The sequence below is a fragment of the Kryptolebias marmoratus genome, linkage group LG2 (assembly GCF_001649575.2).
Source record: "Kryptolebias marmoratus isolate JLee-2015 linkage group LG2, ASM164957v2, whole genome shotgun sequence".
Taxonomy (NCBI): Eukaryota; Metazoa; Chordata; class Actinopteri; order Cyprinodontiformes; family Rivulidae; genus Kryptolebias; species Kryptolebias marmoratus.
In genome coordinates this window covers 32,702,520-32,718,179 of record NC_051431.1, presented here as the reverse complement: position 1 = coordinate 32,718,179, position 15,660 = coordinate 32,702,520, and the positions used below count along the sequence as shown (strand labels likewise).

General features: G+C 37.9%; 1 protein-coding gene and 1 long non-coding RNA gene across 2 annotated transcripts in view; both read right to left on the bottom strand.

Moving 5' to 3' along the window:
* Positions 1-789: 789 nt before the first annotated feature.
* On the bottom strand, positions 790-11,743 carry LOC119617697. Its single transcript, XR_005234066.1, has 3 exons — positions 10,537-11,743; positions 10,414-10,448; positions 790-2,942 (listed from the first exon to the last, which is right to left on the bottom strand). It is a non-coding gene; the product is annotated as an uncharacterized LOC119617697 (long non-coding RNA).
* A 1,507-nt stretch (positions 11,744-13,250) lies between these two features.
* The window catches only part of zgc:153039 (uncharacterized protein LOC767698 homolog), a 109,582-nt gene continuing 107,172 nt past the window's right edge, over positions 13,251-15,660 (bottom strand). Inside the window, exon 13 of the mRNA XM_037979613.1 lies at positions 13,251-15,506. Within this exon, the coding sequence (XP_037835541.1) occupies positions 14,575-15,506 (932 nt within the window). The 3' untranslated portion in view covers positions 13,251-14,574. The remainder of the gene's footprint in view (positions 15,507-15,660) is intronic.

Sequence of the window (15,660 nt, the reverse complement as noted above, 5' to 3'; positions counted from 1 at the left end):
ATCATCATAAGGGGTCTTTGGGCTGCACTTTGTCTGATCCCTCACCTAGGACCTGTCTGCCTTGGGTGACCCTACTAGGGGCATGAAGCCCCTGACAGCATAGCTCCTAGGATCATTGGGACACTCAAACCCCTCCACCACGGTAAGGTGGCAGCCCAGGGAGGGTGTGTGTGGAACAGTCATAGATAAAGGTGGAGTAGAAGATGGGGTTGAGGACACAGCCCTTTGGTGTGCCTGTGTTTAGAGTGAGAGTGGATGAGTTTTGCTTCCCCATCTGGACAGTATGTGGTCTGTTTTAGAGAAAGTTCAGTATCCATGTGCACAGTGAACTGCCTAGTCTGAGGTTGCTCACCTTCTGCACTAAGTGATGTTGGATTACAGTGTTAAAGCTGAAGCTAAAGTTCACAAACAGCATCCTCACATAGGTGTTGTCCAGGTGTGTCAGGGCTATGTTCAGATCTGTTATAACTGCATCCTTTGTTGACCTTTTTGTTCTGTATGCAAAAGGATGGTTGTCATGACCAGCAGGGATTGCAGATTTAATGTGAGTCAAAATGACAGCAACAGGCCAGTAGTCATTAAGGGAGTTCAATTCAAATTCAAAAATACTTTATTAATCCTAAAGGGAAGTTAAATGTTGTTTAGCTCATTATCCTGGTTTCGTTAAAGATCTGTTATAGATGCTGATGGCTGTGGGCAGTAAGGGTCTCTATCCCAATGTGTCTTTGGTCCTGGTGTCCTCGAAGAGCCCCACCGTCGCTGGCCTCCTGCGGAGGTATGATGGCCGAGCTGCATTTGGCTTCTACCTCTGGAAGTGCAGGTCGGTCTTGAAGTCCTGGGCAATCTCCCGGACCAAACGCTGGAAGAGAAGCTTCCGGATGAGCAGCTTGGTGGATTTCTGGTAGTGGTGGATCTCTCTGAGAGCCATGGTACTGGGCCTGTAGCGGTGAGGCTTCTTTACTCCGTCGGTGGGTGGAGCACTCTTGCAGGCAGCTTTGGTTGCAAGCTGCCTCCTGGGAGCTTTACTTCTGGTGGATTTCTGGTTCTGGCCATGGCTGGACTTAAGGGTTCCTCACATTTGGAAGTGGAAGTGGTGAGGTAAGTGGTAACAGCTGAGACTAATGATTACAAAGTTTATGTGTGAGTGGTGACTAAGGGCAAGACTGACTGAGGTAAAAAACTGAAGGCAAATAGACTGGTGAATAAACTAAACTCAAGAGATCTTAAAAACAACAACAAAACACAATAACAAAAGGAATAAAACAAAAAGTAGTCAACAAGAATCACCAAAAACACAGATCCTGACACACACAACCCAAACAGTCATAGCCATTTACTAAATTTACTGTTCAACATCTGGCCTGTCTCAGTCTCTGCTTTCTGTCTGGTTCATTTTAAGGGATCACTCTCAACTAGACTTTGTAAAAAAACACAAGTTGTTTGTTCCCTGAATAACAAAAGAATTACTTTCAACTAAAGAAAAGGAAGTGCAGGAAGAGGGCAACTTCATCTTCATTACTGAATAGATGTGATTACATCTTTGTACGATGTGAAGGAAAGAAAGCGAGTGGGAATAAAGGTGTAAAGATAATGACATACAGCAATAACTAAGTAGAGCAGAGCAGTGTAGTCTAATTATGGATGGGCATTTCAACTAAAAATACTACTCAAAAATTACTATAATTATTTAATTATTTTTAAGGCTCACAACCCCTCCCCCCACCCGACATGGCCCACAAACACACAAAAAGAAAAAGAACAAGTTAAGGCTTTGTCCACTTTTCATCGCTTGTTTATTTTCCCCTTTAACTATACAGCTCTAATTGAAAGAACTCAAAAACATTGGCAGAAGAAACTGTTTCCAACTTAACTGGAAAATATGTGCTGATCTTAAATAAGGTATTACAATGTGAGTCTTAACAGAGGTCAGAACTGATTTGAACAGTAATTGATCCATTCAGCAGCATGCATGCAAACACTAACATCAAGTTTTAAATTAAAAAAAAAAAAAAAAAAGAATTATTATATATGTTTTTGGACAGTGAACGTAAACAGGAATACCTGTAGAAACCCCACAGAAGCACAGGGAGAACATGGTGACATAGAGAGGCCCCAGCAGACATTTGGAGTCCACCACAAACACACCTCCATGCAGCTACAACTGTGGACTTCAAAGAAGAAGGGTTATTTGACACAGTGCTGCTTCAAGCTCCTGCTTTATACGTTAAGTCAAATCATTGTATTGTGAGTGGTAACAAGGAGAAAGATTTACAGTAGCTCTCATAGCATTACAAAAGGCTTTCTATGTTTGTGATATAAATCTGAGCCAACATCTAGTGGGATTCTGTGCAAACGGAATACATGTTTGACAAGAATTTGGGTCATCTCTATGACTGAAGGGAGCTTGGTAAGAGTAATGTAATGTACAATTTTGGAAAAATTATCCAAAGAACAGCAGTGTTTCTCGATGAAGGGGATAAACCAGGAACAAAGTTTAACGAAATAAGTGACCAAGGGTGACTAGGAACTGGTAGGGGCTACAGGAGACCATTTTCTGGTCTTCAGTCATAGAGATGACCCAAATTTCTACATTTGCTTTGGGCACAAGTACAAAAGGCAGTAACATACTCTTTGGCATTTTTTTCCATAGAAGGCTGCCAAAAGGACCTACAAAAGAAGGTTGATGTTCTGCTACCACAGCATGATGTCAGGAGATTTTAGTGATATATGCTTAATGGAGCACTCAGGATTGGACAATATTGACAGTTAGGAGGACTGGAGCCAGGATCAGGTGCAGATTGTTGCACCTGTCAGACCACATTTTTCATGTCCCAGGTAAGAACTCCCACCACACAGGTGGAAAGTAAGATGGACTCTGGTTACTGATGCCATACTCAGTGGAGCTGTTGAGACAGCACATCAAGCTTGATATTGCGGGGAACCTGGGAGGAAAGTAAGAAGAAAGTTAAAACTTGCCAACAAACAAAGAACCACAAACTTGTCGGGTATTTAATCTTCTGGCTGACTTAATCTCAGACAGGTTTTTATGAATAAATTAGATGACAAAAGGTTATTAGGTATGCTCTAATAAGTGTTTTCATTCTTTCAATGGTAACTTCATTGTCAACATCTCTCTACAGAACTATAAAAAAAGTTGTAAAGTCCAGCTCACTTTCCTTACATTTTGCAAATTTTTCAGACAAAAACATCCTTTGTGCAAAAAACCATTTTTTCTGAACAAATAAACATTTATTTGTGTAAATAAAATTTAAATCTAAATACAAAATGTTAAATATAAATCTAAATGTTTAATGTTATATGTCTGATTTAAATATTTAGGAATGAAACCTTTGCTATTATGTCATCATTGTGTAACTGTTAGAGATAATCAAAGAGCACACTGTTTTTCATGAACAAGCCTTAAATTTAAACATTAAATACATCTTGTAAGTGTGGTAAAGCAGTTTGAAGTGCAGCTTTTACAAAGCCCACAACGGAAGTTAGATGTCTTGCAAGGAAGCCGCCATCTTCCAGCTGTTAGTAGCTAATGGCCCTTACTAAATATTTTTCTGTCAAACCTACTATGAAGGAAAAAGCATCAAGCAAAGTTACTAATATGTGCTTTTAAAATAGAATAGTGTCAGTAAGTATTATTCCAATCTTTGCTTAAAGTTCACCCAAACTACTTCATAAAATAACACTGATAAAACAGTGCCCACTCACAATGTTTAGAACAGAAACATAGACAATATTTAGAAGTTTAGCACTTGTGCACATCACATTTCATGAGACTTGCTGAACTGACCAGTTTATACATCATGCTTTTAGAGTTTTTACTTCCTGTAATAAAACACAATGTCCTCTTCAAATAACTAAACTTACACCTTTTAAAAGTTTTATCAAATTCATAAACCACCCAACTTGCAATTGTTGAGCTTTATTTCCTTTCTTCATATAAAATTCCTCAGTTGTGAAATTATGATGATAATATACAGAATCTTACATATTATACCTACAAAATCGGCCTTCTTTGTTATAGTTCTACTCGTGGTTTATGTCTTTGCTTGTCTGTTTTTTGTGTCTTGTCTTTTTAAATGCCTCATTGTGAGGTGTCACTCCTCAATATATACACTCTGTGGTCGTCGGGTCAATTTGACCTGAAGTCACAAGGGCTTCTCTTTTCATCTCTCTCTCTTTGGAAAGCTTAAGGAGGGAAAATAAAGTTTAACCTTCTCTATGTTAACAGTATTGATATTAGTTTTTTTTGGTCATGTTTTATTTTTTTGTTTAAAATTAGTTTTGAGTTTATTAGGATTCTTTTTTAACTCCAAATGTTGATTTGAAAACAGCTTGAGGCTGGAGGAGTCACCCCCTAATGGATCTTCTCTGAGGCCCTGATTACAACACTTGAAACAGTCAGGAGGAAATAAGTGATTTTGATTAGAACTAAAAAGGAACCCTCTTGGATGATACTTCAGACAAACTAAGATCTTTTTTTTACCTGTAATTATGATGGTCCTCTAGCTTTTATAAACCTCTTTGTGAAGTTGCCTTTTTTATACCAAACAACAGAGAAACACTACATTTATTTGGTTTTACTTTATTTGTAACTTAGCTTGTTGTTAAAAATTTATATATACATTTGAAAATTGGTAAACATGGAATCTCAGAAGAACGAAGGTACATCCACTAGCTTATTTACTTAAAACCTAAACAGGAAAAACATTCCACAGGCGAGTTTGATAAGATTATTCCCCGAGTTTTTCTTTCCACTCTGTGTGTGTATCGCTTTATGTTATCATTTTAGGACCCTTTCAGGCCTTGACTGGTTTTTGCCCAATCTGTGAAGGCCAGTGGTTTCTGGATCAAGACCTGCTGAGGAGTAGCCAGTCTGTCCTGTTCCAGGTAACTAAAGACTTCATCCCCTTCAGTGGACTGAAAAATCTTAGGATTTATTTGTGCCAAGAAGTTTTGTGCAATGTGTTGCAAAGCAGTTGTGATAACAAATCAGTTGTAATAATTATAGTTAGCAGATTTTGCAGTGTAGCCCACAGTTGAACCTTGTCTGACTTTGTGAAGCAGGATTGTTTAGTCACCCGTCCTGTTAATGTCAGTGTCATAAAAAAGGACATAAGGTTGTTTTTAAATTTCAGATTTGATGATTCCCTATGTTAAAATGTAAAAATAGGATTTAAAAAGGTATATGTCACAGGTTATTTGTGATAAATAGCACATGTTACATCTGTTAATTTGTTGTGGTCAAACCTTTTAGTTTTTTATTTGTAAAAACTAATTGAAAAATCATATTCCTTTCAATTCACAAATATGCTCTACTTAATGTTGGTCGATCACATAACAGCCCAGTCAAATATTTTGAAATTTGTGGTTGTAACATGACAACGCGAACAATTTCAAGGAGTATAAATATTTTTGTAAGGCACTGTAAATGGATTGTCATGAATTCAAAATCATAAATATCAGGGAGCACCTTTTTGACCAGGAACAAATGTAGTTAATGAGGACCAACTTTCCACCATTCCACCATTTCAGGAGCGGGCTTTGGTCTTCAGTGGAAAGAAGTACCAATTTGGCTGAGCATTCATTATAGGGATGAACATCACACACTGCCTTTCATGCCTGAGTTTTAAACTAAGATTATCTTATGATGAGAAATTATAGCGTTATAACTGAACATGTCAAACCTTGAACATGTTAAGAGATTTCAAAATTGTTGTAATATTGCAAAATTTTACATAAAGAGTATGTGTTGGGAATGACTATCAGCAACTACCACTAAACCGCTAAACTGTGCTTTAGCTTCATTTTTGGATTAGCTAATTTGTATTATCTGGGGCGGCCATCTTGATTCGGATTGATTCAAAAAGTCAGTCAGTTGTAGATGCATCTAATAGTTACTTTATGAGAGTTTCATTAAAAGTTGTCCAGTGGTTCTAGAGATATTTTGCTAACAGAAAGACAGAGTAAACACCAAGAGTTAATGTCAAAGTTTTAAGCAAAAATATTGCATAATATGTAGTGCTCTGAGTATTTGTTGGGGATCTGTCTCAGCTACAAGAATGACAGATTTTAGCTTAAAATCTGTAAAACTGACTTATTTATAGCCATTTTTGTATTGGCTAAGTGATTACCTGTGGTGGCCATCTTGAACTGGGTTGGATCCAAAAGTTAATGAGTAGCAGATGTACTTTCAATGATTACTTTCTAAATGTTAAATTAAAATCCATCTACTGGTTTGGAAATATTTTGTGAATACCACAGAGAAATGAACATAAACACACTCAGACATCGGCAAAAACATTATTGCATTTGCTTTCAGTGGCTGCAGAGAAAAACTGAGCAACACAAACAAATTACTGTATGTATGTGTGCATTAAAGGAACAGAAGATATAACAACAGCAATCATTTTTATTATCATCTTCTTTATCATCATTGTCCCCATGAATGAGCAAATTCCAGCTTCATGTGTGAACAAAAACTGAAGCTATCTCCCCCAGTAAGGCTGACCAGATGTTGTTGTTTTTTAGTTAGACACCAATGAAAGGTTTTAATATTTGATATATCACAACCAAAGTGCACAAAAAAGAATTTTAAGTCATTGTGATTTTTTCAAAGGAGAAAGGGATGGATCTCACCTATTGTTCACCTGTGGACATGGAAAATAATTGATTACATCAACTTGTTTCTTGTGTACTAGTCCATCTATCCACTTGCAGGTTTTATTATCACCTGCCAACTTGAGACGCAGGCAATCATATAAAAATGACTAAATCACAAGCATTTTTACAGCTATTGAGCTAATTTATTTGGTGGTAGTATTTGAAACTCATCCCCATCACATATTCTGAGCACTAGCTAATCATGTGAGATCTTTGTTTAAAATATGGAATGGAAAGTGATGGACAATACACATTTAAAAAAATGAATTAAATTTTGAAATGCACATATGACAGTACTTTACATACTTTAAGCACTACAGATATAGCATTTAATATATTTGATTTGTTAAGAGTAAAAAAAAATAAATTGTGGGGGTGGGTGCAGCAGTGGAGAAGAACCGCTCACCCTTAGGGGTTTTCCAAAATGTGTGAGTATGTGAGGAAAAACCAAATAAAGCTGGCGACCATAAGGCAGAGTGTCATTTTGCCTCCAAGTCTAAAACTCTGCTCTGTCGTTTCTGCAGACATGATCAGAGGAAACACAACGTTGCCATTTCCTTGGCCTGTCAGAGTGTTAACCTCCAGGACTGCCGTAGGCACACATATATACGTGCACGTCATCACTTCTGATTTCCTCAGTGTTTGAAATTTCATCCCCTTCTCTGCATTTCCACCTCTCTTTAATTGCATATGACACACAGATTGCAAGAGTCATCAGATGGATTATAGAGAGAGGGATGAAGGTAGGGATGTCAAGTAGGATTTAGTCACACTCATGTCCAGATTTCATTAAAGTTTAAGGTTGTCAGAGGCCAACAGACCCCTGGCTTACTGTGAATCACCTTTGCATTTAAAGTTGCAAAAAACTGTACTTTACATCTAAATATTCACATGTAAACAGTCCAAAATCCACAAACATCATCATCATCAACACAGCAGTAACAGCATTCTTCATCATTGTAATACATCTGTTGTGCACATTGATAACATGAAACCTGATTCTGAAAATATTCCACATATGTGCATCTTTTAAGCTGTTTTATAATAAAACTGAAATGAAAGTACACAACAGTATGTGATATGAAGCTTAAATAAGGGTCTTTTTTCATGTCATGCAAATTGTAGCTCTTTTTGGTTCTCAGCTTTTAGTCAGTGAGCACTTTACATAATTGTACTTCATAAATAATGACAAACTGTAGTTATGTGCAGGCAAATGTTCTGTCAAGATGTAGCCGAATCTATAAAAAAAACAACAAAAAAACATTTTCTTAGCAAAGTTATGGTAGAAATTTGAAAACTGCTTTGAATGATGGCAAACAGTTGTCAAGATCCTTTTCAAGTGGAGAGAGGTTTTTATTCATCAATGTCCAGATTCTAAATAGACCGTGTTGGACCCCCGACTTGGACTTTAGCACAATTGACTCAAGACTTCACTTGAACTTGGGCCTTTTTTATTTGAAAAAAACTTGATATTTTATAGCCGGGTGAGCAGGTGTCCGTCTCTGTCTGTTTACACAGCATCCTCCCCCCTACCCTGCACCTCTTTTCTTTTATTTCACAAGCTGAGATAATTTACTGCATTTTGTCTGGTTCTCAAGAATCAACACTGAATGAAAGACACTAAATTTGGATTATCTCTTTGTTTATGAGCAATGCAATGACAACAGAGATTCCTCAGACATGGCAATGCTTTTCCACTCTCTTATTGTCCAATTTTGGTGAGCTTGTGTGAACTGTAGATTCAGTTTCCTGTTCTTAGCCGACAGGATTAGCACTCAGTGTGGTCTTCGGCTGCTGTGGTCCATCTGCTTGATGAACGTGAACGTATTGTGAACGTGTTGTGTGTGTTCAGAGATAATATTCTGCAGACGTTGGGGTAACGAGTAGTTATTTGAGCTGCTTTTGCCTTTCTATCACCTTGAACCAGTCTGCCCATTCTCTTTTGATATCAACAAGGCATTTTCAAAAATGATAAATTTGCTTACTGCATATTTTCTCTTTTTTGGACCATTCTCTGTAAATGCTAGAGATTGTTACGCTTGAAAATCACAAAAATACTCAGTAGCACTTTATAATAACCACACCTTATTTAGCCTTATTTAATCATCAATAAAATATTAATTAACCCTGAAAATTAACACATTTATTAACACAATTAATAATGCTTTACCCATAAAGGCTAATTACTTCCAAAACCAACATACTCACTGTTTATTTATGCTTAAGAACTCATGAATTAACTATTCTATATACTGTGTGTATATGTATGTAAATGGTCATATAATGTACTAATAATTAAGACAGTTGCTAGTAGTTAGTTAAGTCTTTTTACCAATACTCATACCAGCCCATCTGGCATCAACAACCGTGACATGTACAAAGTCACTAAAATTCCCTTTTTATCCTCGTTCTGATGCTCAGTTTGAAATTCAGCAAGTTGTCTTCACCATGTCAACATACCTAAAGGCATTGAGCTGCTACCTTGTGATTGGCTGATTAGTTATTTGTGTTAACAAGCAATTGAACAGGTGAACCTAATAAAGGGCTTGCTTTTGCTGCTTGTACTGTCAAATTATTATACCATTTATACAATTACTTGAAAACATGACTTAGTCCTTCTTCTAAAAATAGATCATTCATTTCAGTGGTTTTACCACTATCTACCATTTCAGTGGTAGGTTTAGTCCAACTTCATAGACAGAAACATCTTGCTGTATTCTTGTGGCATCATGTATAGCTCATATCATTCCATGCAGAATAGCCTCCTTTCTGTTTATCCATGGGCTTTTCTCAAATTCAACATCCAGAGCTAGGGTACTTTCTGCACTAAGGTGAATGTTAGCGCAGGTTTATGTTTGTCCTTGTTCTTTTATCATTTTATTCAGGAGCACTGTGACAGGCCTGTGTCCCTGAGTTGTGGAAATGAATTAGTGCTATAGCCTTGGCAGATCTTTTTTTAAATGTAACTCAAGCAGGTTCCATGTACATGCTGTGAGTTGGTATGTGTTAGCAACCTACAATAATATCCTGTCATATCTTTCATATTATCATTTTATTTCTGTTATTTCCATTTCACATACACTACATGTAACCTCCAAGCTGCCTGCTCTTTTTGGCTCATTTACGCCTCGTCTTGGACCTTGAAAAAAATTCCCTTCTCTTATAATCATTACTATGTCAACTTTTCTTCTTCAGATCTTTCTTTTCTTATTTAGCTTTTGCAGGCAGATGCTTTGGAAAGTACTTTAACATGTTTACAGTATTGACTGTGATGCCTTATGTAAATAGCTAAAGAGAAGATGATGTTATTTAGAAGATAAAGCAGCTCCTTATAATGCTTTTCTGTATTCTCATTGGCCTTGCAAAAATCTTTTTGTGGTGCATTGGCTTTGTCATGCTAATTGCTTTTGTGAAAATGCGGATATAAAGCTGCCTGGTTTAAGCCCACAGAAAACATCACAACTCTCGGTGTTGCTTTTCTTGGTTCCTTTTTGTTCCGTTTTTTTTTAAGTTAACATAAATCGAAAGAAAGTCATAAAAGGAGCTTGTTTTCAGAGTGTCGCATTTTTAAAAAATCATAATAAAAGATTGAAAAAATGACTAGGGTCTCTTCGTCTTTTTCCGTGATCCCTTGGAAGAGTGACGTATCATGTTGCACAGCACAGGAACACAGGAAATACAGACGGCTTGTGGGTAAAATGATTTAGTGTGTTGCAATTATTTGAGTAAACCGACCTGAAAGTATGGCAGGTGTTTTATTCTTGAGCTTCCTGAAAGACAAAGTTTGATGTATGTGGTTAGTTAAGTTCCAGCATGAAAATTACAATAAAAAATTAAGTGACCACCTGAAATACAAACCTTCAATAGAAGAACCGCCACCTGTCGCTGTCTGGATCACCACTGGCCGCCTCTAATGAATGGGAAACTCCTTCAAAGAATGTGTGACATTACTGTAAAGCTTGGGGGTTCCCTTGAGTTCCCAACAGCATCACTCTAAACCAAAAAACAAATGTTTTCAAACTAGTACTCTTTTCAACAAAACTTGCTTCTTCTTCTGCTTCCATTTTCACTGATAACCACTGCGACAGTAACTTCCTCAGTGTCCTACAGCGGTCTGCCACAGCTTCTATGTCCCCGACTGAGGACAGTAACACCACCCACACAACCACCCCACTTTGGGATTTTGACACAAAAACTCTAAAAACAAGTCAATAACACTTTAAATCAGAGAAATGGACCACTTTAATGTTTTATGGAAGTCTTTAACTAAAAGAAAAACATGAAAATTCATTATTTTTATATTTTATTTCATTTCCTCTTTAATATAAATCATCAGATCAATTTGAGAACTTGGTAACTCTAAAATTGTCCCTAGGTGTGAGTGAGAGTGAATGGTTGTGTCCCTGTGATGGACTTGTGACCTGTTCAGGGTGTCCCCCACCACTCGCACGGTGATGGCTGGAGATAAGGAAAGGAGAAGTGGGTAAAGAAAATGGATGGATCTATTATTGTCATTCAACAGTATATCAGATAGATAGGAGAATAAGGTGTTCCTCAGACCAGCTAAAACATAAATAACCTAAAGTCATTAATAAACACCTAAAACCACGCAGTAGTAAAATACAAAGTGCAGTGTACCTTAAGGCAGTGGTTTCCAAAGTTGGGGTCTGGACCCCATTGTGGGTCATGAAATGTGAAGTGAGGGCCCCTAAATGATCTCCAGAAATAAAATTAAATATAAACAGACTGCTAATGGCACATTTACACCATAATTACTGCTAAAAAATAGACACAACAGTAATAATGTATAAAACTAGTATGATAGTAGTTAATGTTGTGGCGTTGTCATGATGTTCTTCTTTAATAACAGATATTCTTTGATTAAAGTGGGAATATTTGGGATCACAAGCCTCTGCTGCTCTTATTTTGTGGGTCAGAAGCTGTAAAGTTTGGAAACCGCTGCCTTAAGGGACTGAGTTTATAAACCTCACAGCATCAGGGAAGAAACTGTTCCTCAGTCTTGTTGAGCAGACTTTGAGACGGTACAACCTTCTGTCTGAGGGGAGGGGGGCGAACAGTTCATCAGCTGGGTGGGTGGGGTCCATCATTATGTTATTTGATCTGGTTCGGCATTTTTTGGTAAAGTCCTTTAGTGAAGGGGGGCTTTTGATGGTCATTTTTAAAGCTGATCTAATTACTCTTTTCAGGGCCTTCTTGTCAGCCTGAGAGCAGTTTTCATATGAGACAGTCATGGAAAAAGTCAGGATGCTCTCAACCACAAAGCAGCAAGGAGGCCTGGATGTTTAAAGTCTTCTAATAAGATACAGCCTTTTTATACAATGGTGATTGTGTTTGTGGCCCGGGTTAGGTCATTTGAATGTGCAGTTCCAAGTATTTCACTGTTTTTCCTCCAATGAAAAGGGGAGTAAGCGCTCCTCCCGAAGTCCAACACCATTTCTTTCATCTTTGCCACACTGATGCTGAAGTTGTTTGTTTTACACCAATCAGCAAGCATTTCAGTTTTCATCTTACATAAAATTATAAAAACATTACCAGGTGATAATAAACAGATTTTAAATCTGTCTTGTGAGTGCATGAAATACCTGACATTTATTTTAACCAGGTTAACTGTCAAAACATTCCCTTGTGTTCTGCCAATCCCACAGAGTTGGGCTTGCTACTCTTGCTGTATAAACTAGACTACACTGTCTGTCTTAAAAGAAAAGAAATACTGAAAGTGTGTTTCAGACATGATTGATTGAAATCATTATTCTGTATTGTGTAGCAGCACAGCTGCATTACTTAAATGTAATTGGTGCAGCAAAACAGTGTATTTTATAATGTGTGAGTTTATTTTAGAGTAGTATTTGTGTTTGTGAGGCTCTAGACTGTATACAGTAATGGATTTATGGCTCAAAAAGATGCTGTTGAATTGTCTTTTTTAAATCCTAATTTATTACTTCACAATAAATACCAGGAAATATTGTGATAATTTTTAAGTCCATATTACCCATCCCTAGCAAAAGTAGTTTATTAATCATAAAATTGATTTCTTTATTTTTATGCATGGATATGTTTATTATAGAGCAAGTTTTCTTTTTGTTTTTTTTTTTACTAAAATCTTCAGAACAAAAATTGAATCACTAACATGTTGTTTTTGCATGCACACCTACACAACAAATTCTTTCAGTGTTTGAGTCATTCACTCCATGATAAATGTCAGCTTCTGTCCTCCAGAAAAGATATCAGTGGTTATTTGGGGTTATTTCTCCCATCTTTTGTTCACCTCAGTACAGAGATGGAATCCATTTCTGTCTGCTTGGCAGCAAGAGAGACTGTAGGACAAGGTAATTTGGCTGGCTGGCACCCTCTTGTATCTCTGTCTGAGCTGCTGAGCTATCTCAGGCCTTATTTCCCAAGTCTACCTCAAACAAACAACTGGGTGCACGCACAAAAGCCCTCAACTCTCTGCACGGAGTCTCACAAACTGCTCTTCAGCTGAAATAAAAGTCCAAACATCCTGAACGGTTGTTGAGTTTGATTGTGGTTTTGTCAAGAACCACCAGGGCAAGTGAAAAAAGGCACACAGAAATTTATTTTGTTCTGGCAGTACAGTCAACATCTTATACAGTTTGCATATGTTCGGATTTCAACAGCAACTCAAATACTTAGGGTTTCACTCCTTCAATAAAGAGGTGTCCATCAAAAAATGTTATTCTCCTTTGACAAAGAAAACTAAAATTCATGTCAAAACATTTGAAGAAACATGGTGTCAGTGGTTTATCTGGGGCGCAGCGTCCATTTTTAGACTACAGTGAGCTCACAAGTAAACAAATCTCATTCCAAAAACAAACAAGGATGAAACCCAGTTTTCTCCAGGTTTGGTTCTGATGTGGAGTTCATGGAAAGACGATTGTCAGGTTGAAGCTACTGTAATGGACTGATCTACGTTCCTTGCAGTGATTTCTGCCATTTAAAAAGTCTGTTTGTCTTTTAAACCATTACACAATTGTTATAGAGGCTATAGAGTTCATTGCAGAAGAACTATTACAGTATTTATTGCAGTATGCTGAGTCAGTGAGATTCAAAACATCTCAATAAATTCCACTTTGTCATCACAGGTAAGTAGAATTTACATAAATTCATTTTAATGTTACAAGCATTTTGCATAATGACTGAAGCTCCAAAGCCAAGAAAATATTTAAATTTATCCAGGTAATACAGGATGAGGCTGAATCACTTGGATAAACTGAAAGTGGTTAAATTCTTGGAGGAAAAAAAAAAATCAAGAGAATCTCAGGAATAACTCAGTAGTTACTGGTGTAAAACATAAAATATTTTCTGGAAAGCTGCATACCATGCAGTTTGGCAAAGACAAAAGTGCATTTGGAAGGAAGGAATGTAAGACATAAAAATCTAATCTGAAATAAAACTTTTGAAACTTAATAATAGTAGCCCCTCTGGTATTATTTTTCATAGATTTTCTTTGTTGTAAACTCTTAAACCAAAAAGTAAATGGCTGCTTCAAAGTTTAACTTCAGTTTCCTGACAAGAAAAGGCCCTTTGTCCATCAGAAAACATGGAATGGTCATTATGAGGAATATGAGCTGCTTTATCAATTTATGCTACGTCATTTAACCACAATCAGTTTATGTTATGTTAAAAACCACAGCCAGATTCACCCAGTGGTGCCTTCTGGTGCTTGAAGAGAATACAAATATTGGAGGGTAATCACATAGAAATAAAAGAAAGGATTATAAAACAGAACATTGTGACATTGTGCTAGGTTGTGCTGGTGGAGTCAGGACAAAGCAGTGAGTTATCCGTTGTTTTAATGGGGACTCACTGACTCTGGTGTAAGGCACAACTCACTGAACGTTTCAGGAAGAGAAGAGCTCAGAGGTCAGTGGTGATGACAGGAGTGACACCATGAATAAGAAGTGTGGGTCCCAAATCCTGAGTAAGAAGCTCCAGCTGACGTAAATAAGCTGTGTAGCGGCGGGTGTCAGCTGGGGGACGGGGCAAGTACAGGAAACGCACAGCAGGAGGTGGCTGAGCCTGATCCAGGATCAACCTATTGACAGCTGAGAGGTAGTCATCTGACACACGGGTGGCGTTGCTTGGGAAGCTGTTAACGTAATCATCCTCTTCCTCCTCTTCGACAGCTCTCTCCATTTTCTCATCCCCAGCAGAGTCCGGAGACTCTGACTGCTCCTTCTTGTTCCAACCGCCCTGGCGCTGCCAGTGTAGCGCCACCACCTCGTCCCAGGGAACAATGCATACTAGAGCTTTAATTCTCAACTCTTTCAGCAGCTGGCCGAGCTTTTCCTCTGAGGCTCTTACACTTCGCCCCTCTTCCACGCACAGGAAGAGGCGCAGCGTTGCTTTACGCCAGGCTTTCACCATGTTAAGGATACATGCTAGCTGTAGCAGGAACAGAGAGCAAGTATCGACATAGCTGCAGCTGTCTGGCCGCATTAAGTTAATTGGCCAGACATCCACAAACACCTTCCCTGAAGATGATGGCGAGAGGCACTGGACTCGGTCAAAGTCATTGAAGTATCGAGCTAGTACCACATTTTTAAGCATCTTCATGGCATCACTAATGATTGCAACATACTCCTGAGGGCCAAGGACCTTCCCGTCGCCAAATTCACCATAATCAGGTCTGTCACTGGTCCCCCGCAGGGACGTAAAATGGAAGAGAGGAGGTTGCTCAATCTCCTGAGAATGGCTGAAAGGATCTGTGGACTCACTGGAAGACAGCTTGTCTCTTGGAAGACAGTCGTCATAAAAACCAAGCACCAAGGTGTTAGGCCGCATCCCACCTAAAAAGATAAGGAACAACAACAGCAAAAAAGATGGGTAAGGTAGAGAATGACACAAGGGGTTTGTTCATAATAACATTTTTAATTGGTAAGCGTTTATTTTTTTGAGGTTTTAAGTGAAGCCTAGATTTAAGTTCATATACTATTTTAAAAA